Raw genomic sequence first — 24,748 nt, forward strand, 5'->3', positions numbered from 1 at the left:
TTCACCCTCTGTGTTATGCAATGTAACTGCATCCAGGAATACAAAATGTCAACTCAGCTTTGAAAAAAATGATCAAAAAGAAAATGAGTGGATATGAAAATGTGCGTATTTGACAACTGCTCTAAAGTGTGAGTGTTGCTTTGACAACAAAGCCAGCTATGGGGGAGCGATCACAAGACACAGAGAGCAGAAGGAATAATGCAAACTGCCATAGCTCAGTCTCGGTCACTGATTCCCCTCTCAGTTCCTATATATGTGTCTGTAATATCCTGCAAGGGATAATTTTTAAATGGCAAACAGATTTTCTTTCTCCTACACAGGCTGTGTTTGCTTTCAAACTTTCCAGTTTTTTTTAGTTCCACTTCCAAAATGTCATAAACAAAATCCTATGATCATATCAGTTGTATCAGTTGCAAGGCAGATGTGACTGTGTTGGCCACCCATGGAACTTAAGCATCAGCCTTTTTTATATATATATATATCACAGGGCAGTGCTGCAGTTTGCTCTCATACACCCATGGGACACATCTGACACATCTGCAGCCTCCTGCCACACATCCAGATGTGCTGAACAGTTAATAGGTCATTTTTGATTCAAACACTAACACGCGCTGCTCCCATCTATTATGATCATTTCGCTAGAGGGGGTACAGCCTGCTGGTGAAATGGCAATACACAGACAGCATAGTAAACAACTCTGCAGGCAAGGCACAGCACCACCAGACTGTGCTGTGCTACAGCATTACACACATGCGGACTACAATGCAACAAAGTTATTATGTAATGTTCTGTTTGCAACCGGAGTGTGAGAGGGTGCGTTGCTTGTGTCACACGCACTAAAAATGAATCTTGTGAATTGACATGAGAAAAGATTGAGGGAAAAAAAACATGACGAACTGCAAATTTACCATCCTATTTTCTCCTACAGCAGCTGCGCTCAATGCGACCTGCAGATTCATAAAACTTGAAAACCCCGCCTACTTGACAGCCAGCGTCTGTTTACGAAAAGTCAAAGGAACAGCATGGAGCGAAAAAACAAGGTACCTGGAAAATGTGCTGCCAACTGGGGGAACAACCAGACTTAAAGATAGCCAGCTACGATGCTGCTCATAATGTAGTCTGTCACATTTGGTTGAGTGATATTGACGCCCGCTGACATTTGCAGCTTGTTACGTGATTAGGAGCTTCTAGTTTTGTGTGCAGTGGGACTTCTAAACGCGCGTACCCGGGGCGTATTTCTGCTTCTGAATGATCACCCGCACCGACTTAAAAACAATGGCGAGGGATAAAAGGCGCAACCTACTGAATTGTTGCGCTTAAACCCAGCCTGGACTACTGTACACAGAACCATCACACCGGCTTCTGCGATAGAACCGGGAACCCCAGCGCACTCGGAGCGACATGGAAAGCCCAACCGAGAACCCTACCAGGGCTGTGGAATATTTGAAAGAGCTTAACAAGATCATTGAGACCCAGCAGGAGTTGCTGGAGAGGCAGAGGGGAAGGATAGAGGAGTTGGAGCAGCAAGTGTCCGACTTGTGCATTGAGAACGCCTGTCTGAAGAAGCAGTACCAGCGGCACCTGGCAGCCTGCAGGCTGCTGCAGGGCAGCAACAGCCTACTCACCCTGGGAGCCATAAAGGAACATATCACACAGGAAAAGTAAGACAGAGCATCTTTATCAAAGTCAAATAATACCCGTTTAAATGTTCTTTTATTTAAAGTTTATAAAATTGTACTTGATTAAAGTAGCCTAATTATTGCTATATCAGACCCCCCACAAGTCCATGTGCAACACAATTACAGAATTACAGAAAATGGGTATGGTTGGACAGCACAGAGCTTTCCTGATCATATCTGGAAATATGAAAGAGAGAATGTGATCATTGACAAATCAAATAGTTTTCCCAACAGATTCAAATTTCCAGTCCAGTTGTTTAATTTAGCTATTGAGTGTAAAACTGTCGCTGTGTATGAAATAACAGATCAAGTTAATCTTGAGATGCTGTAAATTACACAATGATACAAACATGTCCATGGTTCTATATCTGAACTAAACCTTTTTTTATTTATAAAATACAGACTTGGTTATTCTGCATTGTCATTTTTGTATCAGTTTGATGGTTGTCAGGTTTTGTAACTTCAGCAGGCTAAGGTCTGAACTATGCCTGTGCTGTAGCCCTCAGTGATCTTAAAAGAGGAGTTCATGTGCGTGGACAGGCACATCCGTGATCTATGGAATGCAATAGCTACAACCCCTGAGAAAAAGACACATACTTGGGAAGGATCCATTATGCAATTATGTTTTGGCCCTATCTGCAGGCAGTGGCTTAAGCCCCAGACAGAGCAAATCAGAGTAGGTAGGGCAGATGTAGTGGAGCATTATATCAGAACAGTGCTGGTAAAGACCTTGATAGTCAGACACACTGTCAGGATTACCCTCCCTGCACCAGTTCTGTGTTGAAATTTACCCTCTGTTGGCTACATCGCCAAAAGGCCTCAGCATGCAGACATTTAACTCAGCTTTTGACATTCTGCAGGATCATATGATCATGCTTGACCTTAGTGTCCAGGGGCGGGTTGGTGTCATGAAGACCACTGGCAGCAAATCAGTATCGATGACTCATGGACTGTATGTCTTTGCTGGCTGATAAAACCAGACTCATGAGATTGGGACGTACTGTAACACTGACCTTTAGCTCGCTCCCTTTATAAATCTCTCACGGGCACTACAGAGTATTCTGTGTGATTTCCCTGGAAAATCAGTTTGTCACTATCTCTTATTTTGTACGGTGTCTGAACACTATTTCAGTCCAGCTCTGGCAGACTGGCACAGAGGTTAGTAAGGAGCCTGTGATTACCCCAGTGAACCTGATGAAATATGACAGCCGGTAATAATGTAAAGTGTGGTTTATGGAGGATACAGGATTTAAAATGTCATTTAGGTGTGATGAGCAATTAAAAGAATGCAGTGGTCTTAAGCAAGACTGATTCTAAGACCTGTAAAGGTAATTTTAGCATGGCGAAAATGGGATTTAAATAGTGTGTGCTTGGAAATTAAACTGGCTAGCCCTCCATTTTTTTTTTTTTTTTTTTTGCCATAGCAAGGTCAGGGAAAAAGTGGCAACAGCCAACCACAGAAGCTCTGAATGTATTTGTTTTTTTTATTTTATTTTTTTAGCTTTACTTTAGTTTTTTGTCCTGAGGGATTCCCAGGAATTCCCTAACTGGGGGTCTTCTCCTTGTCTGCATGTGACTGCATGCATCCAGAGGGAGGTCTGAGCAGCTGCTGAAAGGCTACAAGCCATTTGTGTCATCATCTTAAACTCTGGTGACTTATGATGGACATTTATTATTTTTCAGCTATGCTAGCGACATGGCTCTAGGGATGGCAATGGCTTTCGGTTGGTTGGTTGGTTGGTTGGTTGGTCGATCGCTCGTGCTTGGTTCCAGATTTGCTAAACTAATGACATTCCTATCAGCCTCAAATGTACTTTGTGTTGCTAATTAGCAAATGTTAGCACACTAACATGCTAAACTAAGATGCTAAACATGGTAAACATCTGCTAAACAGCAGCATGTTAGTATTGCTATTTTGAACATATTAGCGTGCTGACATTAGCATTTAGCTGAAAGCACTGCTGTGCACTGTGGCAGTAGACTGGTAGTCTTCTTAAAATTTGATAGAATAAATTATTCATCAAAAACAAATTAGAAAAAAGTAATTTGTAAAATGTCTGTATGTATTTTTGTCGCTGTGACAAAAAAATACTGATCGATATACATTTACATACATACACACATGTATATGTGTGTGTATGTATGTGTGTATATATATATATATATATATATATATATATATTACTGAAAATACTTCTTATCATCCCTAACATATCCACTTCGTCTCTCCTTAACCTGAGTGGGGCTTTGGCCTTAAACATGTAAATGTTGACACTCACTTCATAACGAAACTGCTGAAAAATGCAAATCAACGATCACAAACAAGCCTGAATATCAACATCATATGCAAACAGTGGAACCTGATGTTGTTTAAACAGACACGCTTCAGACCTTGGCTTTGTCTTGATATTTCTCCATGAGAATGTCATTTACAATAGTAAAGACAAGACGCATCCTGCTTCCAGTCACATGATAATCTTGAGGTTTTTCTTACATAAGGCCATGAATTCTATATAATATACAGCTCTCTTCATGCTGTCAAGCAAGTCCCTTTTCCCCTCCTACCATAGTGGTTGTCATTCCAGCTTACATTGCACCTACTGTAAGGAAGCAGGTGAAAGCAGTTCCATTAAATAACTGCCATTAACTAGCTAGTAGGATGGAAAACCAATAGCAGCCAATTCTGGGTCTCAAATCATCAATTGATTTATTCTGCTATAATTTTCTATCCACAAAATGCACAGATTTACTGGAACAATTTCCCTGCAGCCTTCAGTGAAAGGCTAAAGTAAGACTAATACTTAGAAGGAATAGTTCGACATCTGAATCCTAGGTCATCTTGCTGTGACAAGAGCTAACTGCTGAGCTCATGCTGGGTGTTAAACCTTTTATTAGATGTAAAAAATAATAATACTGGAGGGTGATGGAGAAAGGATATATTAAGGCATATTGTTTCCGTGGAATATTATTCACAGCCTTAAGTGACCCAGCTTTATGCAAAGTTCTCTTGCTGCTTTTTTTGGTCTTTTGCTTATCTGTTTTGCATAGTTTAAATCCACTACCTGTACACTCGTGTTCAATGCATGCAGGTTGTCATGTAATATGTTTGCTTCGCTTTTCGTTTCAGTTAGCTGCGTTTGTCGGCTGTATGGTGTATTTGTATATTACATTAATCTTGAATACAGAGTGTATCGTTTGTCTATACTGTATGCAATAGTTGTGAGCTGTGCTGTCAGTTCTTAGTTGGATTAGGATTTCAGTGACTTCATAATGGAAAGGAAGAAAGGGAGAAAAAAAAGAAAAGATTACACCGTGTATAACAGTCATATTCTGTTCCAAAACAAGTGGCATATAAAGAGTTTCTGCTACTGAATGATACATAAGATTGCTTGCTGCTATCTTTTGTTGACTGTAAATGGAAGGCTTTTCCCTGTATGTTGTGTGTACGGTTTTCCCTTCTACACTGTTTTCGAAACAAAATGCAGAGAGCAGGAAATGTGATGCACTAGTGATAGTGGAACATGTGGTGCCAAGTCAACAGATTTCTCTGTGAATTCTGCAAAACAGGCTCCTGGGTAATCTTGTCAGTCAGGTTCTCAGAATGTGGGACTGCTGCACTGGTATTGAAAATCATCTCGATGTGCACTGACCCAGATGTGGATCCATAAACTCGTCCACCTGATTCATTGTAACTGCCAGGAGTTGGTTGAGCAGAATCAGCTGAGGAGTGAGTCGCTCTCGGTGGATCGGTATCTGTAAATCCAAAGCTAAAACTCCTGTTTAACAGTTTACTCACAGTTTCTTAAGTTCAAGTTAAAGGTGGTTGGTGTAGCACTCTGTCAAGAATTAGCAATCACACACACACACACACACACACACATATCAGTTTTCCTGAGTTGCCTGCCTTTTCAGCCCTTTAGTCCAGCATTATTTATACTGACTCTCTGCAGTTTTCTCTCCTGCTGTTTGTTTTAACAGTGCTCTACAGTTACTTGTATACCTTGTGCTCACTTAGGAATTAAATGACAAGTAATACAACGTTAGCTTGCAAGTTTTTGCAGTGTGAGCATTTAAGTCTAACTGACTTAAACACCTGTCTTGTTGGTGAATATGATACGTTGTCAAATGAAACAAACTGATTTTCTTTTTGTGCATGATGCACGAGAGGCTGGTGCTTTAATCGGAGTGGATCCACTGTGATCTGAACCTGTCCTCTGGGGTTTGGAGTGGAATAGTGTCCGGGAGTGCTTTCATTTCTTATCTCGGTGCTGGTGGATGTATCTGCCAGCCCACATTTAGCATTCAAAGGCCTGGCTAGCCAACCGAGTGTAAACAATATTTGGGACACTGACGTAATTGCTGGAGAGATAACTTCTTCAGCTGCAGGTTACAAAGAGCTGTCATTTTCTGCACAGCTTTTGTTTCAAGTTTCCCTAAATGTACTAAAACGGTATTCTAACTTAGATCTTTAAACTCTTCTTTAATCTTTAAAAGGTAATTTGCTACCCATTACACCACACAATGGCAGATAGCCATTGTTGTCTTAAACAAGTGTTATATTTCAAATAAGCCCTGTTGTCAAATTTGAGTATGATGGCTGCGGCGGCAGTGTTTGTGGAGGTCATTTAAATTCATTATGAATACTAGTCAGTGAAGAAGCACAAGTAATCTTGAGTGATCAAATATTGATGAATAACGTGACATATCATATCACATATCAACTCAAACTCTCTCCCTGTTGATGCTCTAATAGAGCTAATATGAATGTTTCAATGCTGATAAATGAGCAGCAAATCTCTTGAGTTGGTGAAACTGTGCCAGATCTCTGGCAGTATGTGTGCCAGAATGTGAGACAAACAATCAAGAAAAAAAACAAAAACAAACACGTAAAAATAATCCTCAGGCAATGCATACAGTATATCCATATTTTGTAGAGTGGTTTACATTTATTACACATATTCAGCTGCTACTAAACTATGATAGCTTTGATGCTCAAGACATGCATGTTTGACAAGTTAAAGCAGCTGCAAGATTATGCAAATAAGAGTTTTTGATGGCAAGTAAGTGTTAGAAAAACATGTTTGTATTCTAAGCAGTGATCTGATAAAGTATTTTAGTGTTATTATTTATGTTTTACTGCTGTTTTGGGGCTTTGCTTTCTCTTTCATCTTGACAAAAATTTGAATAAATTGTGTTGGAGGGATACTGATTTTTAAAGTCAGTTAAGTCTTGGGTGGGGTTAATGCATTCTGAATAAATGTTGGATTTCATTGTTTATACTTTGCTTTACTGTAGAGCTGAAATGATTGGTTGATTAGTCGATCAACATAAAATTAACCGGCAACTATTTTGATAGATTTTTCAAGGAAACAGGGAGAAATGGTTCCAGCTTCACAAATATGAGAATTGTTTTTTCTTGTTTTACATTGTAGTAAACTGAACATTGTTTTAGTTTTGGACTGTTGGTCAGACATAACAAGAACTTTAAGGAAGTCATCTTGGGCTGTAGGGAGTTGTGATGGACTTTTTCTGCCATTTAATAGACCAAAGAAATCTGCAGATTAATCGATAATGAAAGTAATTGTTAGTTGCAACCCTTCTTAACAGTTTAGAAATGCTGATGGGATTTAATGTAATCTTATGTAAAAAACATAGACTGTAAAGTAGAAACTTGGATGACAAACAAGGGTTTAAAATAATAAAAATATTTTAAATTGTTGCATTAACTACTGTATACAGATACCTGCAAAACTGCAAATTTAATGTTACATGGTGTTTTGCATTATCTCACTAATTTCTATTTTATGTACTTGTTGATATGACAAGTATTTTGGTATATTTCATTACAACATTGATCTGTTAACATTGATGCTACACAGTACAGTACATCTCTGATGAGTTTGAAATCAAGCCAGAGGAGTTAATAGTCAGAGGAGTTAATTAATGGATATTGAAGTATTTGATAAAGGTTCTTTTAGGTTGTCGATTTTGGCTACTACTAAATTATCTCTCCATAGTCACTGGTGGTTTTATATTGCCTTCTGTTTTGGTTGAGACGACTTATCTTGTCTTGTGTCTTGGCTTCTTTAATGTAATTTGCTGCCTAAGAAAACCTCGGCCGCCCTTACTAAGTCCTCTGGATGGAGCCTGTAGACTGGAGATTGGCAAGTTCATAAATACAGTAGTTCACCCCAAGCCAACGTAATGCCTTTAGCATGTGTTTTGGGACCCCCTCGGCAGAAAATAATAGCATGATGGAGAAAGCTGTTTCTTGTGGCTGGCGGCGTCCACTCATTTACCCAGCGATCTGCTGAACAATCACTGTGCCAAACCAAATTTACGAGCACATGAACTCCCTCTCTCCAGCAAAGCACCCTCTAATGAAATACCCCTGCTAGATTAATGTCGATGCAGGGATGATTTGCATTCAGACCCACCTATAAATCTCAAGCAATGGCCAAAGACAATTTGCAACTTGCACTTAAAATCAACTGCAGGCTGCATGCATTTGTACTGGACTGTCCCTCCTTACATCTCAGTGTGGCCGCAGTGATGCAGGAGGAAAGCCAGGCACCGCTAACCTCTTGTTCCCTCAATCAGGCCTGTTAAGACAGAATTAAGGTTGGTTTGTGTCCATTGATGTAGCTGGTTGTCCCACAAGAAAAGATAATGGTGACTTTAACAAGCACTGTTAACCTCTATCTCATGGTGTTACTGGTAAAGGCCACAACAAGGGCAGTCGGATGGTAAAGCTTAGTGTGAGTCAGGCAACCATATTATGTTTAAATCACCAAATTCACTTCTGCACCACTGCCTCACTTTGATTGAACTTTTAACAAGCAAGTTAAATCCTGCTATTATTTCCTTTGACATTTGATAATACTGTTTAAATTCCTTTGTGGGTGTCCATGTGCTGGATAATGTGGCCTCATTTCAGGCGTCTATTTAAAAAAAACATTAGGCTTTTAGATTGTGATCACTCTCAGATTCCTAATTCTAATAGGAAGAAATCAACATGGTGTGAAAGAAGAGCCTTGTGCCTCATTTGTATTCTGCCTGTATGATCTGCAAATAGGAACTTGAGGGATAAACAACCACATAGATACATATGGCTTCAACTAAAGTCCCTATCTGCCATTAGTGTTAAGCTATTATAGATTCAGTTAAATCTACATGGTTTTAATTTCAGTGTCAACCAATATAGTTGAGTCTGATTTGCATCAAAATGACACTTAAAGGTACCCTGGGGAGTTTTTGACCACTAGTAGCACTATGGAGTCATGCTTTAATGAGTGCGTCCCCTTGTTTTGTCTGTTCTCATCATTGACTGTAAATATTAACAGTCTATGGTTCTCATGTATGCACACATAAGCATGTGAGTGACGCGATACACAGTCCTGCCAATGCTTTCACACTACTCACTGTTACAGGTGGTGGTAACGTGCCACAATAGGCTATGTAGAAGAAGAAGATGCTAGCTAGAAGATGCTATCTAGTTAACATGGATGTAAACAATGCAGGGTTCAGAAAGATAACAAAAATCATCTTTGCAAATACTTTGAGGAAAACAATGCATTAAATAGGTTTGTTAGACCCACACAATACGGTGAGTTTGGTGAGAAACTGAATTTTAACAGAAACTCTGTTTATAAGAAAACTGCACGAGGCAGGTAGGCTATTCTTAAAGATGAAGCTGCAGCCAGTTAGCTTAGCTGAGCGTAAAACACAGCTTGTCATTTTTACATGTCTGTTTGTGTAACGAAACAAATAAACAATATATAACGATAGGTACGTATTGTAACTCCAGATTCTATGAGTATATGCACAGCCCTCTAAGAGCTATTGCTATTGGGTTTATCCCTTCACGCATGCGCAGTCGTGAAGATTTTCTTTCACACCCTGTGCCCCGCACGGGCCTTTCTTACGTCCGCAGATATTGTATATTACAGTGGCGCGACCAGAGATCTGCTCCCAACATCAGCATTTTTCTTCAGCCAATGTTGGTGAAGCAGGTGGCCCGAATCTTAGAGGGCTGTGCCTATACTCATAGAATCTGGAGTTACAATACGTAACTATTGTTCTATTTCGTATAGGCTTCACCCTCTAAGAGCTATTGCTGTTGGGTTAAGGGCGAAGCTGACATAGTCAACGCCACCTGCGACATGAGGTCCACAAGCAAAACATAGACTAATCAACTTCCTATTTCCACTGAACAAGGTTTAATGAATCAAAACACATTATTTTGATGAGAAAAACCCTGTCATCATCATGAGTAGGCCTACTGATCGTGAGGCCCATGTCATGTGGATTGTGAAAAAGTTTTATGGTGACACAAATTAACATCACAATTAGGAAGGATGGAGACAGCAGCAAAACGAAACCTGACGGCGCATCATCTGCCGTCAGTGCGGATAAAACTGCGTGAGTCATGGGGGACTCAGACGCACCGTGCAGATGAAAACGGATGAACGGGCACAGGGACGCCCAGGAGGGACGGCCACTGTCACACTGCTGAGGGGGCCTAAGACGGTGTCAGCGCTCTCGCGGGGTGCGCCCGAATGCTCTGAGGGGGGGGGGTTCCACTCCCTCCGCGCTACAGGCGTGGGCCATAGCTTCACACAGTCAATGAGACAGACGCTGCTCCGAAAGAGCCGCACCTTGGGTGCGTTCTCTGAAGTTAAGGATTTGGCTGTAAAGTGGCCGCGCTCCCGTCCCCTCTAATGGAGAGGAGCGTGCATAAATCACACACTCTCTTAGCCAATGTCGAGGCGAAGGAGGAGCGCTGTTTCAGTGACAGCATCCTGAGAGGGGCTTGTGCCAGAGGCACGAAAAGGAGGGTTCCCCAGAGCTCGGAGCACCAGGGCTAAAACCCATTCAGGTGTGAGAGAGCGCACAGCAGGTTTCTATCGTCCAACCCTTTCCAAAAACGTTTTACCAGGAGGTGCGCAAAAACTGACCTCTCTCGCCGTAGCCCTCGCAGGACGAAATGGCCGCTACGTAGGCTTTAACTGTAGACGGATTAAAATCGTTATCCACCAACGTTTGGAGGTAGTTAACACTAGGGGCAGAGGACACGACTCTGAGTCTCTGCAAGCGTTCCCGCTCAGCGGCCAGCCTCACCGCCGCTGGCTTATCACCGGGACAGAGCATCCTCCTGCCATGGTAGTTGCCAGGGGACTCTAGCAGCTGAACCAGAGTTGGGAACCAGGATGCGCTCTTGCGCTCCGGTGCCACTAGAATGCCTGACAGATTCCCCTCCTGGATGCTCCGCTTTCCCAAACCTGCTCCACAGCTTCTGAACAATAGTGGGATTCAATTTCTCGTTATGAGAGGGCCCTCCCCTCGACATTAGGTCCGCTGCCCGATTCAGGACCCCGGCGATGTAAACCGCTTCGAGGGACAACAGATGACTGTGGGCCCACAGCAGAAGGCTTCTGGCTATCTCCAATAGCCGGGCCGAGCACATGCCGCCTTGACGGTTTATGAACGCTGCTGCTGTAACGTTGTCTGTCCACACGACAACATGTCTCCCCGCTACCGCTGGGGTGAAGTGTTTCAAAAAGGGACTTTGATCCCTTTTCTGCGTAACGGCTGTAATGCTCCATGCATTTGGAGAATTGTGGAAAATATGCGTCTCTCAGATCCACGGAAGAGAGCCATACATGGTGGCGCACACATTCCAACACGTGTCTGACCATCAGCATGTGGGATGGGCGCTTCATAATGTTCATAATTGAATTGAGACAGGTCAAGAAGGGTTTCATTCCGCCCGTCTTTCCCGGTGTGAGAAGTAATAGGAACAGAAACCGTCATTCTCTTCTCCTGGAGGGACGCGGGAAAAAAAAGCATCCTTTGCCCGCAGCTCTGCCAGCTCTGATGTCAGAGCAGCTATCTCCCCTGAGATGACACGGCTGTTTCCAACACACCGTCGAAAAGGAGGAGGATGCTGGTAAACTTGGGCGTATAGCCTTTTGTGATAAGCTTGACAGCCATGCATTCCTGGGTGGCAAGCTTTCCCACACTGCGCCCCACTCTGAGAGTGGGGGCACGCACATCCGTGTGCTGTCTGTTGCCATAGCAACAGAGAGCGCGCCGCTATGCTGTGTATTAAGAGAATGCATGGCGGGGCAGTCATCGAGTCAGTGGTCTCCCCGTCCCGCTAGACGGCCGGGAGAGGAATGACTGTGTAGCACGCACATACTGAGTGGGCGCTTGCTCCTGTTGTTTACACAGTGTGGGAGTGACCATGAGTGACCTACGGCACCACATGTGTGCAAGGCGTCAGACCCCTTATCTGAACTCGAGATAGCATGATAGCTTTCACCACGCCGGTAAGAGCCGGGGAAAAGCTGGCGAGTTGAGGCTTATAGCCGCGTGCGCGAGAGCGCTGAGCCTTCCCGTGCTAGAGCTTGACCAATAGAGCGGCACACGCATGCCTTTGTGTCGGCTGTTTACACAGCAGTGAGTATCGGCTCCCCCCCCGCTGCTATGAAAAGGCGGTAGTTCGATTCTCACAAGCCGTTCTCTCAACATTCTCACCATACCGAGTAATCAACTGGGAGGTGGAGAAAAACTGAGTAGGCTTTAAACACACACTCTGAGTTGGTGTGTGTAAGCCTCTCAATGCTGACACAGTGTGGCTGGCTCCAACCGCATACTGCATGTGACGTGGCGGCGAGCCTGTCTCACAGATTGTATAATAGTAATATACAGTCTCTGGCCTGTCTGCGTGTGAATGAGGCGATTCTAACAAGTCGTTCTCTCAACACTCTCACCAATCTGTTATCAGTTGGGAGGTGGAGGAAAAACTGAGTAGGCTATAAACACGAACTCTGAGTGGGTGTGTGTAAGCCTGTCAATGCTGACACAGTGTGGCTGTTTCCAACCGCATACTCCCCGTGGACGTGGCGGCGAGCCTGTCTGCAAGTGTGTGAGGTGAAACGTGGGGTCCGTCCAGCGGCAGCAAGATGCCCAGGGGGGACAAGGCGGACTGACTGAGAGGGAAAAACCTGCTTTTTTAAGGGAACTGTGTGCCCCTTAAAAAACGCCCCTTCCAACTCCAGCTTGAGTGAGACACGCGTTCCCGGTGCCCCGTCACTGCCGCCGCCGTTTGCGGAACGGCGAGGTGGGTGCTGCCTGCCGCGCCTCATAACATGGGCCGCCGTAGGTGGAGCTGAAGCCGGGGCTTGGAGAGGCGCAAACCACAGTCCGCGGGGCGCCGTCTCCTTGAGCCGATACCTCGGTGCTGCCGTTGTGGCCGAAGCACCGCTCTCTAGGAGGTGTGTTACCGCATCCCCTCCACTACCTACAGCACGTGGCTGTCCCAGCCTCAGTGCGGAACAGCCAAGCTTAGCGGTCATGGCGAAGACAGCAGAGCTAGCGGTCATGCTAGCAAAAAACGGTATTGTTCAGCGCCGCAGCCACCTTGGCGGTACACTGGTACGCGCGGTCAGTGAAGCGGGCATGGACCTGGTTTCGGGGAGACGGCGGTGTGGGCTTCCGTCGGCTGAAAAAGGGGGCCGTCGGAAGCGGGCGGGGCGGGACCGCCGTCCATTTCCGGGGTTAGGGCAATGCTACTCGGCATTTGCACAGGTCAAGAACACGAACCTAGCGGTGGGCAGGGAGCCCGCCCGCTGTGGAGGAGAGAAAGAGGAGAAAGCCGCCGGTGTGGTGCTCCTCTCCTGGGACGGAGACAGTCGGCGTAACTGAACTCGTAGTCCTCCGCCGTTACGAGCTTCAGTCCTCCCAATGGCGAGGAGGGAGAGCCGGCAAGGGAACCATCTTCGGGGGATCGAGTCAGCACACTCATACCCGCCAAAGAGGTCCCCTTCCCGGCCGTCTGGGTGCCACCACAGGCGGCAATCTTACCTTACTCGACTGTCCAGTCGGCTGCCATCATCTGCTGCTTCAGAGTCCGCAGACCTACCGGTGGCCGGCGGGGTGCCGGCGGGTCGGCAGCAGGATGTAGCCGGTCGGTGGTTGGTACACGGCGGACACCACTGTTCTTCGAAGTCTTCAAACAGCTTGTCGCTGAAGAAAAAATGCGAGCAGATCTCTGGTCGCGCCACTGTAATATACAGTATCAGCGGACGTAAGAGAGGCCTGTGCGGGGCACAGGGCGCGAAAGAAAATCTTCACGACTGCGCATGTGCGAAGGGATAAACCCAATAGCAATACCTCTTAGAGGGCGAAGCCTATACGAAATATAACACAGTGAGCTTAAGAGGTGCTGGTAGGCGGCCTTTGTTACCGATAAAACAAGTCTTAACTGTTTCTAGTCTTTATGCTAAGTTAAGCTAGCCGGTTGCAAGTGATAGGCCTATTTTTATATTTAGGGAACCAACATGAGAGTGGTATCCATCTTCTCAACTCTGGGTATAAAGCGTATTTAAAATCTTTAACTATTCTATTAGCTAATTAAAAGAATAGTCTAGACTGTAATAGAAAGCTGTGTTCTTTCTTACATTGCTATAATGCTAAGTGCTAGAATTTGTCATTACAATGACATATTAACATTGTTGTAATTTGTTCTCAGAAAGAAAACAAGCACAACTTTCTGTGATACATATAACACTACCTAACACTACTTTTCAATTTTCCTACTTTGTCAGTTTGTGAGAAAAATCCAATAGAGTCTTAACTCTTAAATGTAGTCTGTATATATGATGCACACTTTATTTACTTTACACCCTTTTTACTTCTAGCTAGCTGAGTCTTCAAATCTCTTTCCTCCCTCTATTCTCATTACAAACTGTGATCAACACTAAAGCAGCACACTTAAGGGGCCACAGGGCCAAAGTACGGCCGCTTGTTCATTCTTTATTTCTTCACAGTTGAACCAATTATCCGCCTTGCAGCTGTCAAATTCAGCTGATGCAGCAGCTGAATTGAAGGCAATTTGTAGCATAGTACCTATGGAGAGCTGTTTGAAAGGCTGCCACTAGTTTTCTGCCGTGTGTGTGTGTGTGTGTGTGTGCGTGTGTGTGTGTGTGTGTGTGTGTGTGTGTGTGTGTGTGTGTGTGTGTGTCGCAGAAAAGGTGAAGGCTGAGTCAACATCTAAACACAGATGAGAGGCTACTGCTCACACATCTTTGTCATCACAGGTAGAAGTCAAACACGGACTCCCTCACAGCTGGCTGGGCCTTTGACAACTAATATTTGTGCTGAAAATTCTGCAGGTAGTAGTTTGAGGTCAGTTTTTGCTGATTCTTGTGTCTGTTTGTGTGTGTGTTTTTTAACATACTCTACAACATAGTCATAGTCTATATTGGCCGAGTGAGTGACTTGCCTATTCAACAGTTTCCATTGTTTCCATTCTTAGGTGTTGGACTATAACCTGCTTTTTTCCACTCTGGCTACCAGTGTGCAATTTGTGTTTGTGTAACCCTGGGGATTCTGAGGGCTGATCTAAATCCAAGCAATATGTTCAGGAATGTAGCAGAGTGAAAGTTATTTTGTATCCAGCTCTCTGTGTTAGGTCAGGTGTTTGCTAGATTCAAGATTGTAAGAAAGTGCAGTCTACCTTTTCAGCATGAACGTGTGTGTGTGTGTGTGTGTGTGTGTGTGTGTGTGTGTGTGTGTGTGTGTGTGTGTGTGTGTGTGTGTGTGTGTGTGGGGGGGGGGGGTTCCAGTGAGGGTCACGCACCACTAATTCCTTAGAGATACATAATTTGACAGCACCATGAGAAGCAGACCACTACAGAGGACTGGACTGACTCATTAGATCTGCTTAGCCAGACATAGTTCTGCCTGTAATTAGTTGCTGATTAATACAGATCATTTAGCTCTTAGTAATATGAAGGGCACAAGTATGTGGTGCACTGAGGAGGCTAACGCATGATGAATGCCCTTAATTTATGCACTGGGCTGAGAAACTGTCCTAAACCAAAGGGAAGCAGACATAAAGGCACACATGCATGCACCTTATCAGACAAGCAAGAGCAAAATCTACAGCAAGTGCTGAAACGTCCTTTTATCTCAACTGCGGTGTTCTTTTTAAGAAAAACTGATGTTATAAAATATTGACAATACCTATGAAATACCACACGGGAATGTCAAGCTTCACAGTGTTCCTCTTTGGAACCTGCCAGTGTGAATGAGCTGTTATAGCAGACCGCAGGTTCAAGTCATTGATCACTTGGTGACATTGTTATGAATTGAGGCCAGAGCCACAAAATTGTGAGAAATGCTGTTCTGTTTTCAGTAAAATGTTTTCTAAATTCAGTGTTACTCCAGATGTGATTTATTCTTTTTCATCACAGCTTGGAGGGGGTTTTATGGGTGTCACGGTTGCCGCCGAATTACACAGTATATTCAGTAAACCCAATAACAGTTTGGAATGTAAAATAACAAGAGGAACGTGTAACACAGCAATGTTTTGCATGCAATATGATCAGCAGTACACTTAAAAAAAACCTTCACAACATATCATCAATCACACACCTTGGACAAACTATTAATTGCCTCTGATTTTCTTCTGAGTTTAGTAAAGGAAATAGCCACACATGACATGTATTTCCTTTATTACCTTTTTTCTTGTTGCCATTATAATGGCGGTAATGTGATGAAGCGCTAGAAGCTATTTCTTCGAGGTTTAACCCTACTTAATATTTTACAGCGAAAAACAAATAATGGGTTTATAATTGCATTGGAGCTTTTTCTGAAAGAGGCAAGAAAAGTAAAAAGGAAAGTAGCCAAGTCTTTATAATACATAGTACTGTATTTGAAAGTACAGAAATGATTATACTAAGAATAAGCTATGGACACACAAAACAGGGATGCATGGGCAGCCAGATGTTGCTGTGTGTGAATCATTGCAGATGTGTGGCCTACGGTATATGATGCCTCAGTTCATTTGAAGCCAGGCAGGGAGCTATGATTAAATGAGCAGACTAGTGCATTTCTGCAGTCGTGTCCAGTTGCACTTACTCTTGCAGAAAGGCAGATTGATAAACTCTGAGTCAGCATTTTTTGCGCTGGGTGTGCCCTCTGTCTGTTTCCTCCCTCACAACAGGAAACAGGCTGTCCTCTTTGCAACAGAGCCGCAAGGAAAAAAGGGCACAAATGTATGCCATGCAAGGGACACACACACACACACACACAGTTAAACACAGTGAGTTAAAGGGCAGGTTAAAGACCCTGACATGACGGTAAAGACAGCAGTGTAAGATTTGGTTTGAGGAAGCAGATGGGTTGATGTCTTTATTCTACCACTGAGATTTGGCTTATCTGTGGACCACCGTGGGAGAAACCAATCTCACAACTTGTGGAGGCCTTCCTGTGGAATGATACTTTCAATGGGATTTGGCATTTCATGCATTATTTAAAAGGCTTTGGGAATGCACCTGGAAGAACCTCAGTAGCCAGTGTTTCTGTGCAGTGCAGAAGAAAAACAGTTTAACTTACATGCTAACTTCCAATCTATTCACATTTCCATCATTATTAGGATGATATATTCTTCTTTGAAAAGGCAGTACAATGTGTAATTCATTCTTTCATGACTAGACAAATGAGCTGTCTACACTGAAAGCAAAATTAATGAATACTTCATCAATGTGCCCGTCTCTTAAAGCCATACATTCTGAAAGAGCTGTTCCACTATGTCTTAACCTTCTCTGTTCTAAAGTTATACCAAAAGTGTAGCATTTTGGCTCAACTCCAAACAGTACAACTCCTAGTGGTTCAGACTGAGCTCTGTCGATTCCGTTTCACTCAAAGAGGTAGTAACAAGGTAAAAAGAGTTATTACGAATTTCATGAAAAGGAGAAGATAAATGCAAGTACGTCTGTACAGCCCTTACTTAACAAGCCAGTGGCTCAGAAATCAAGTGCATTAAGGGATGACGTTCCGCTTGAATACAGAATGACTGATGACACCTCACACTGTGTCCATCTGTTCTCTGTACAGTATGACAGTCTTGCAGAAAGTACTAAACTAACAATCTAGGCATGACCCAGATCAGGATTTGTGTAGCAGCAGTAGTAGTAGTAGTAGTAGTAGTTTGTAGTAGGCCTTTCTGCAGGACAGAGGAGCTGTCCAGGGTTCTGACCACTTCTTCATTGCCCTGGGGCAGGTTCAATCTCAAAACGGTTTCCTGGTTGAACGACATCTTTCCTCGAAACAGTGTGAAACGGTGTGCAACAGCTTTGAGATATGTTTTCTCTCCTTTGGTGGGTGTGTCTCTCGTTTATTGGCTGTGTCACAGGTAATACCCAATCAGCAGAGACGTGTCTGTAAACCCGTGGTAATAAAAGGCACAGCGGTTGCGCACACAACAGGGTATTCAACGCACCCCCGTTTCAGTTTAAAAAAGCGTGTTGCTATGTTTTGTTGGGCCTGAACATGGCCCAGGTTTGTTCTGAGAATGTTTCTTCTGTCTGGCTGGGTGCAATCAGCGTAAAAGACGGACATATCATTCAGCAAAACATTTGTGAAAAATGCTTTTGGTCTGATGATTTCTTTCAGTGATGAATTGTATACACAGCAATCAATAGCTTCAGTAATTGCCATTGGATCTGGACTGCAGCATGTGTGTCAATGAATCTCATCCTACCACTGCATTATATTGACCCAGCTCTAGTTTTCACCTCAACCTAATTCCACAGTTGTAATGGGGTTTGCTCTAATGAAAAGAAAAATCTGTGCTTTATGGAATGATTAAAGGATGCTTGGACGTCTTTGCTGATAAACCCGACGATAGGAAGCAGATGTTTAAGTAATGCAAGAGATTTTGGAGTGAAGAGAAAGGTGCACGGCAAACAATAGAAAAACAAACAAGTGTAGTAACTAAGAGTGATGAGATAGGAGGAAAGAAATCACTCAGCCCAACAGAGAATTAGACACAGCATTATACAGAGAGGATCATTATTTCTTTAAGCCAACCCAACAAAAAGTACAGTACAGCCCTTCTAAGAAGAACCTTTGCAGCTACAGTACCTAATGGTCAGTCACTCTGCTGTCTTTACATCACACTATCTAATTGGTTTCTCCATGTAAAAGGTGAAAAAAGGTGACAAGGGGGCTCATAAATTTACCCTGATGCAGCCATGCAGTAGCTTTATTGCCCCTTAGTGCTATGGTTCACAGAACGACCTACATTTTATTTCTCTGGTGTAAAGACTACTTCCTTTGCCGTTGGAATGCCATTTACTGCAGTCTATTTCTAAATTGCATAAAGTGATGAGTGGATGTTTGTTGCTGAAATGCGCTTTGGGAGTCCGAGTTGACTTCTTCCTTTTATGTACACTGACATAGCTTCGACTTTTTATAGAAAAGAAACCAGTTATTTTCTTTTGTACCAATGAATTAATCTTGAGAGTTTCAGTGCTCCTATGCAATTATGAATCACCTAAAATTGAGTTTTACTTCCAGAACAAAGGCCTCCCAGAATAGCTCCTCCCACTTCTTAACTCTACAGGACCCTGAAACTGAAGCAGCTAAATGGAAGCTATCAGCCATCATTTATTTTGTTATTTACACCTGTGATTATTCTGGTGTTTGGTGTTTTAATCCCCCAACGTCGCCTTTGAGGCAGCGTGGCAATGGTTATGTTTAGGGTTAAGGTTAGGGTTAGCTGCCTGGAAGGCGACGTTGGAGGCTTAAAACACCATCGAGTGATTAATCTACTGTGACACATATTATATGAAAAAGACCTATTCAATAGAAATGTTTTGACCATGAGGTGTTTTTAAGGTTTTGTCCACCCTTGTTTTCCTATACAAGGGGGCACATTGACAGAAACTCCACTAAATCCAATACGAGGCAAGATGCTGCATTTATAACTGCATTGCCAGCGGAGACATTTTTTACTCACCCAGTGGAATATCAATGTATAATTCTGTGAATGTCACTAAGTTGTAGCTGGAATTTAAAGTGTGGCCATTTCTAAGGATGCCAGATCCATCTGTTGAGATAGCAAAACTTGGCTGCTGTAATGAAGTTGCTGAATCAAGTGATGGTGGTCAATGAGTCGTTTTGTTACTGTATATGTCTTTAGCCCCATTATTGACATACTGCAGCATTCTTGTTTCTACCTGCTCAACAAAATTGATGAACCTGTGTTTTTCTGTCTTCCAGGTCTGAATGTGACTCTTCCAGAATGGTCAGGTATGTCAATGTCTCTATCTTCATCTGTTCAGGATTGTACATCTGCCTGAATGTTGTGAATATATTCTCTCTTAATACACTTCTAAATCATGCTTTGGCTTTGAGGAAAACATGGTGTTATATAAGTCTTGTGATTTGAGTGTGTACAGCTGAAAATCCTGGCATTGTGGTGCTAGCCAGAGCGAGGAGTGGTGCCTGTTATTGGTGTTTTTGGATATAACAGAACGGAAGAAATGACGACATTTTATGTTAACTGCAATCCAAGGTCACATTCTGTAGTTAGCTTGTTCGCTGTGTTAACCTTAATGGCTATAGATATGTAGCGGTGTCTCCGCTGAGTTAAGATTTGAGCTGATTTAAAACTGTAACGTGAATCCATCATTGCTGTGAACACAGCTAAGAAATATGGCTTGCGTGTAGAGAGTAGATGAGCTTCTCTCAGTGGCAAACACACTCATTATATGTAGCTTCTCTCTTTAGGGATGCCTCGCTGTGGGATCCAAACAGCCTTTTCCTTCGCCTCTGTAGCTGTGTATTAAGCAGCCACCAGTGTCTAGACAAGTTGAGCAGAGTGTAACGGAGCCTGTCCCGTGTTTACGTGAACATTTTCCAGGCCAAGTCTGTTATTTACTTGGGTGCTCGACTGCCTGCACTCCCCAGGCCGCTTTTCTTCTGCTCTTAATGTCCTATCACAAATTCGAAGCAAATCCCGTGGGCTGCAAACTGGAGATGTGTGCCAGTCTTTGTAGCATTGTAGTAAATGTGTTTGTGCACGCAAGAGTGAGAGATGTGCATGTGAAGTTTGTCTGCCACACCGTAGTATGCTCGATGATTGAGTACTAAAGGAAAGAAAAACTCCTTGTAGAAAATAGGTTACATCAAAATGTAATATGTATTGTATAAAATCAGTTGAATAAAAATATCTAATCAGTTTAATAATAGTTAGGTTGCCCAATATATATATATATATATATATATATATATATATATATATATATATATATATATATATATATATATATATATATATATATACAGTGCCTGACAAAAGTCTTGTCGCTTATCTAAGTTGTAGGAACAACAAATAATAACTTGACTTGTAGTTGATCAATTGGAATCAGAAATGGTTTATATGAAAGGCAAAGGCTTCTGGATTATGCTTATTATACCAAAATAAAGGTTTGTATCATTCATTGAGTTTTATCATTGAATTAGGACAGAAAGGTCAGATTTGGCTTGGACAAAAGTCTTGTCGCATACAAAAATACAGTAATGTACGGTAGAAATTATACTTTATTGTGAATACACAAACATGCTACAATAACATCAGAGCATACGTAAAGTCATGGTGCCTTGGAAAAAAGAAAATGAGCTTGGAGGACTACATCCATACGTCTCGGCAATGACTCAAATAAGGTATTGATGAAGTTATTGTAGCATGTTAGAATGTGTGGTCTACATGTGATAATGAGCCGGCCCCTATAATATAACCACGCCCACTTACTCAGGCTACGCCCCCTTTCATAACATTTGTACCGTTTAAGGTAGAGTCTTGTGTGAGGTGTCATTGAACTCAGCAGAGAGTTCCTTCTTCATTGGTGATCGTTTGGCCCGCCCCCTATGCTTAAGCCACGCCCCCTTTCATAACATTTGAACCGTTTAAGGTAGGGTCTTGTGTGAGGTGTCATTGAACTCAGCAGAGAGTTGCTTCTTCATTGGTGATGTTTGGCCCGCCCCCTATGCTTAAGCCACACCCCCTTTCATAACATTTGAACGATTTAAGGTTGACCATTGTGTGAGGTATCAATGAAATCAGCAGAGAGTTCCTTCTTCATTGGTAATGGTTTGGCCCGCCCCCTATGCTTAAGCCACGCCCCCTTTCATAACATTTGAACGATTTAAGGTTGACCATTGTGTGAGGTATCAGTGAACTCAGCAGAGAGATGCTTCTTCATTGGTGATGGTTAGGCCCGCCCCCTATGGTTAAGCCACGCCCCCTTTCATAACATTTGAACGATTTAAGGTTGACCATTGTGTGAGGTATCAATGAACTCAGCAGAGAGTTCCTTCTTCATTGGTGATGTTTTGCCCCGCCCCCTATTCTTAAGCCACGCCCCCTTTCATAACATTTGAACCGATTAAGGTAGACCCTTGTGTGAGGTATCATTGAACTCAGCAGAGACTTCCTTTTTAATTGGTGATGGGTTGACCCGGCCCCTATAATTTAGCCACGCCCCTTTTTATAACTGGTGACCCATTTAAGGAAGAGTCTTGTGTGAGGTGTCATTGAACTCAGCAGAGAATTGCTTCTTCATTGGTGATGGTTTGGCCCGCCCCCTATGCTTAAGCCACGCCCCCTTTCATAACATTTGAACCATCTAAGGTAGAGTCTTGTGTGAGGTATCATTGAACGCAGCAGGGAGTTCCCTTTTCATTGGTGACGATTTGCGGTGTCTGAGTGCCGCGCAAATGCACGGTCGCAAGGAGCGGCGACCGCCGGTGACCCCGACGCGCGCAGAGGAGCGAGGGCCCGTCCATCGCTGCTTGCAGCTTTAATTATTTGTTGTTCCTACAACTTAGATAAGCGACAAGACTTTTGTCAGGCACTGTATATATATATATATATATATATATATATATATATTTAAAAGCCCATTTAAAACATCTGTATGCTGTAATGAATGTTATTTGAAGAGAGTCATGAAGTGTTATTGCAGAATGGAGAATTTAGTTCCTTAAGCACACACATCTCTGTAAACAGCAAGCAATCAGTTCCACTGCCATCATTGGCATTCACTATGCAGCACTCTGTTTTTGAGTTATTGATCATTTTAAACTGGCAACACATATTTACTTGAAAACATGATTCAAAACAAAAAAGTGTTAGTTTACAGTCCAGTGTAATGAACCTTAACTGGGGAAATGGTTTCCCATAGCTAAACAGATGTTATATATTAATACCAGAAGGTCCTCTTTGTTATCATGAAACATATTTTCTCCATATCTCGCTATTGCTGATGCTGATGGTAGAATCTAAAAGCATAGCAGTGGAAATGGCCAGGCTTCAGAGGCAAACAATCCCATCTCACCAAATTGATGCTTTGATGTGGTTGGAAACCTCTCAAATGGCAGCAGCCCTCTGCATATCGTTCTTAGTTATGAATTTGGCCATGGTTTTTAGAATCTTCCATTTATTAATATGAAGCTGGCATGCCAAGACTGTTTTTTTGGGCTACTGCATAAGCTGGGGTTCAATCTTAATATGCACATCTCTACCAGCACATTTTGAATCATGTGACTTGTTTGGCAGCTGCATACATGGGTTGGATGCAAAAGCCATGATATTTCTGAATTAAAGTAATTGCAGGCCTCTGCTTAGCTTTGAGCAAGCGATGTGATGGCACTGATCCTGCAAATTAGTAAAAAGCTCAAAGAGCAGCTCATCCCCTATGTCAGGTGTAGTTGGTGATACTGCAGTTATGTTAAGCTGTTCAACATTTGACACATCTCCTTGGAGATAGCAAGGCTGTAAATTGGACTTGATTGCACAGGGTGTTTTATGAAGGACTGACAGTGATTGTAAAACAGTGTATTAAATGATATGTAATTGGACAATAAACAAGGGAATCATAAAAGACTTCAAGTGGATGAATTAATTCATCAATAAACAGACCAATTTTCAAAGCAGTTAATCCAAAAACACACACTGGACTAAACGAATGATGTTGAATAAAATATTTCACAAATAAATCAGTCCAATAATTATAACAAATAACTAGATAAAGAAGAAGAATTACTTTATTAATCCCCAGGGTTATATTCATTTTAGGGCTGTCAAACGATTAATTTGTTTAATCGCATGTTTTATCACATGATTAAAATGTTTTTAAGTACATATTAACAATGGAAAGCAATTCTTACCAGTGTATCTTGATTGGGAATCAAATTAATGCAAAGAAAGCGACTTTATGAACTTGATTTTAAGATTTGTATTTGTTTATTCTTTATTTATTTACTGTAAACAAAAGAAAAATGTGTGAATCTAGTCACGCATTTGAATCTAGAGTCAATATAGTGTGCAGTAACTCCTAAATAATTTTGATTACTCATCTTGCATCACTTTGCAGCAGTTCCAGTTTGGCTGCTTTCTCCGTGTCGTACAGGCTGTGTATGCGTGTGTGAAACTACTGTCCCCCTCGACGGCAATGTATAAGACGGGTCAGAACATGCCAACTGTAGTCTTTAAGACCCAAGTCTTCTACGATGCTGACAGGTCTGCAGTTAGTTGCCACCCATTTTGCAAGAGCTGTAGTCATTTTTTTGGATTTGGTTTCATCAACAGGTCGGCAAGTAGCACTCCCCAAAATAGTGCTTTGCCTGAGCCTTCTAGCATCAACCTGAGTCACGTTAACTGTACTACTATGCTTAGCTCGTAGGTGGTAGCTCAAGCTTGACGTGCTTCGGTGATATTTTAATTCGGTTTTACACAATGCGCATATGGCTTTCGACCCGTCCGGGAGTTTTGGAAAATAAAAAGCGCCATTCAGAATTTCGTTGCTGCTGTCTTTCTCCATTATACCTGCAGCCTGCAGCAGCAGGATGTGTTGTTACGAGGAAGTATCGCAAAGTGCGGCAAAGGGTAAAAATAGTAGCCTGTTAGGCATGACGCAAAGCCGAGTGAAGTGAAAATAAATTAATAAAATGAACGCGTTATGCTCAGCCCTAATTAATTTGTTTCGCTCCGTGTTATGTAAACACACACATTGGCCCGAAATATACATGGTAATACGCCCTGTGAGCAGTTAGGGGTTCCTTGCTTAATGGCACCTCAGCAGTGGCCAGGAGGTGAACTGGCACCTCTCTAGCTACCAGTCCACGCTCCGTACTTGGCGGTCCGCGCGGGACTTGAACCAGCCAATCTCCGGTTCCCAAGACAAGTCCCCATGGACTGATCTGCTGTTACC

The 24,748-nt window shown here is 42.7% G+C and overlaps 1 protein-coding gene across 3 annotated transcripts in view; it reads left to right on the plus strand.

Moving 5' to 3' along the window:
- Positions 1-926: 926 nt before the first annotated feature.
- LOC116062059 (IQ motif and SEC7 domain-containing protein 1-like) overlaps positions 927-24,748 on the plus strand; it is an 89,770-nt gene continuing 65,948 nt past the window's right edge. Inside the window, exons 1-2 of one of the 3 annotated variants that reach the window (XM_031316547.2) lie at positions 927-1,661; positions 19,755-19,784. In XM_031316547.2, the coding sequence (XP_031172407.1) occupies positions 1,402-1,661; positions 19,755-19,784 (290 nt within the window). In that variant the 5' untranslated portion in view covers positions 927-1,401. The remainder of the gene's footprint in view (positions 1,662-19,754; positions 19,785-24,748) is intronic. The other 2 variants (XM_031316548.2, XM_031316539.2) reach the window with 2 other exon arrangements.

Source organism: Sander lucioperca, chromosome 12 (genome assembly GCF_008315115.2).
Source record: "Sander lucioperca isolate FBNREF2018 chromosome 12, SLUC_FBN_1.2, whole genome shotgun sequence".
Taxonomy (NCBI): domain Eukaryota; kingdom Metazoa; phylum Chordata; class Actinopteri; order Perciformes; family Percidae; genus Sander; species Sander lucioperca.